Source organism: Notothenia coriiceps, unplaced genomic scaffold (assembly GCF_000735185.1).
Source record: "Notothenia coriiceps isolate Sejong01 unplaced genomic scaffold, NC01 NC01_scaffold00036082, whole genome shotgun sequence".
Taxonomy (NCBI): Eukaryota; Metazoa; Chordata; class Actinopteri; order Perciformes; family Nototheniidae; genus Notothenia; species Notothenia coriiceps.
In genome coordinates this window covers 1-1813 of record NW_011368783.1, presented here as the reverse complement: position 1 = coordinate 1813, position 1813 = coordinate 1, and the positions used below count along the sequence as shown (strand labels likewise).

Sequence of the window (1813 nt, the reverse complement as noted above, 5' to 3'; positions counted from 1 at the left end):
ACTAGAGTCTCTATAGGCAACTACACATCAGCGTTGACAAATATGACAGGTGGGGTTCCTCAAGGCTCTATCTTAGGACCTCTGCTTTTTTAATATGTATATGCTACCACTGGCTCAAATAATGAAAAACAATGACCAAAGTTATCATAGCTATAAAGATGACACCCAAATGTATATAACAATTTCACCAGGAGACTACTCTCCAATTACAACACTGAGTAAGTGCATTGAGCACATCAATGACTGGATGAGTCAGAACTTTCTCCAATCAAACAAAAGCAAAACTTGCCTTGCCTTGCCTAGTATAACATGTAAAAACACATTTTTTAAAGTCATTGGGGTGTCCAAACTGTGGCCCGTGGTCCCTTTTTTGATCGGCCCTCACCTAATTCTTCAAGTATAATGGGGTACTTCTTAAATTAATGTTTTATTTCCGAATTTCACTTTATTTTCCTTTTTTTTTAATTAATTTTGACTTTTTTCAAACATAATTTGATTTTATAGTCATAATTAGAGTTTTTTTCAAAAATTAAAGTTTTTTTTCAGATTTTTGACATTTCTTTCGGAATTTTGATTTTGTTTTCAGAATTTAACTTTTTTTTTTGAATACATTATTCAACTATTATTAATTTTGACTTTTTTCAAACATAATTTGACTTTTCAAGTTTTTTCAGATTTTTTACTTTTTCCCAGAATTTGACTTTTTCCTCACCGTTATGGCAGCCGTACATCCAGACCCGGTGTCCGTCGTACCGACATCTGCACTTCATGATGTTGTTGCTGTAGTCCGACTCCGGCACCTCGTAGTTTGGATTAATCACGATCTGTGAGGGGGAATATCAACAAGTGAACATATAGATCATATCACTCTTTATTTAGAGTAAATAATGTAGAGGCAAGAAAATAGAATACAAATGGAAAATAGGAAGAACTTTGTTGTCTGCCTCATTTATATATAGTGTTATTAATTAGTTTTTTTTTAAAAATGTATTTCTCTTAGGACTTTTATTTCCCCCAATATTACAATATGAATTATTTCCTTTATATCTCTTTACATTTTCTTTAATTATTGTCGGTATTTTCTCAGTTGTATGGCTCTTTATGGATTCCTCACCTGGAAGATGTAGTCTCCAGGTTTGATGTCTGTGATGTCGATCCACTGGCAGTCGATGTCGTGTCGGTACGTATCCCAGCAGCCGACTGTGATGCCCTGCTCCCCAAAGTTAGCACATTCATATCTCTTCTCAATACCTGCAGGGAAGCGGGACGAAATTAATGAACTATTTGCTGAAAAGTTTTCAAAAAATCTCAAATATACCAAAAATCCACGTTTTTTTCCTCCAGAATTTTGACTTTTTTCCTAAATTCGTGTTTTTTTTCAAATGTTATCTTTTCTCAGAATTTTGACTTCATCTCAGAAATTCACTTTTTTTTAAGAATACAAATTTTAACTATTATTAATTTTGACTTCTTGACATCATTTCCCTTTTTAGTCGTAATTTGACTTTTTAGTCATAATTTCACTTTTTCTAGTAATTCAAGTTTTTTTACGAATACAATTGTTCAACGACTATTCATTTAGACTTTTTTCAAACATAATTTGACCTCTTGTGTTGTTCCTCACCTTCATCGCACTCCGAGTCCTCCAGACAGAAACTGGCTTTGTGTCCTTCTGCCACTTTAGTCCCATTGAGAGTGAACAGGTCGTAGAGGGTGAACACCTCCATGCTGTGGTAATGCCTGCACACACACACACACACACACACACACACACACACACACACACACACACACACACACACACACACACACA

General features: G+C 34.7%; 1 protein-coding gene across 1 annotated transcript; it reads right to left on the bottom strand.

Moving 5' to 3' along the window:
• Positions 1-701: 701 nt before the first annotated feature.
• On the bottom strand, positions 702-1760 carry LOC104963367 (lysyl oxidase homolog 2B-like; the record flags this gene model as incomplete). The annotated part of the gene is made up of 3 exons (XM_010791946.1): positions 1625-1760; positions 1115-1251; positions 702-824 (listed from the first exon to the last, which is right to left on the bottom strand). Coding segments are annotated over exons 1-3 (363 nt in total), but the record flags the coding sequence as incomplete, so codon positions are not given.
• Between the last annotated feature and the right edge of the window lie 53 nt (positions 1761-1813).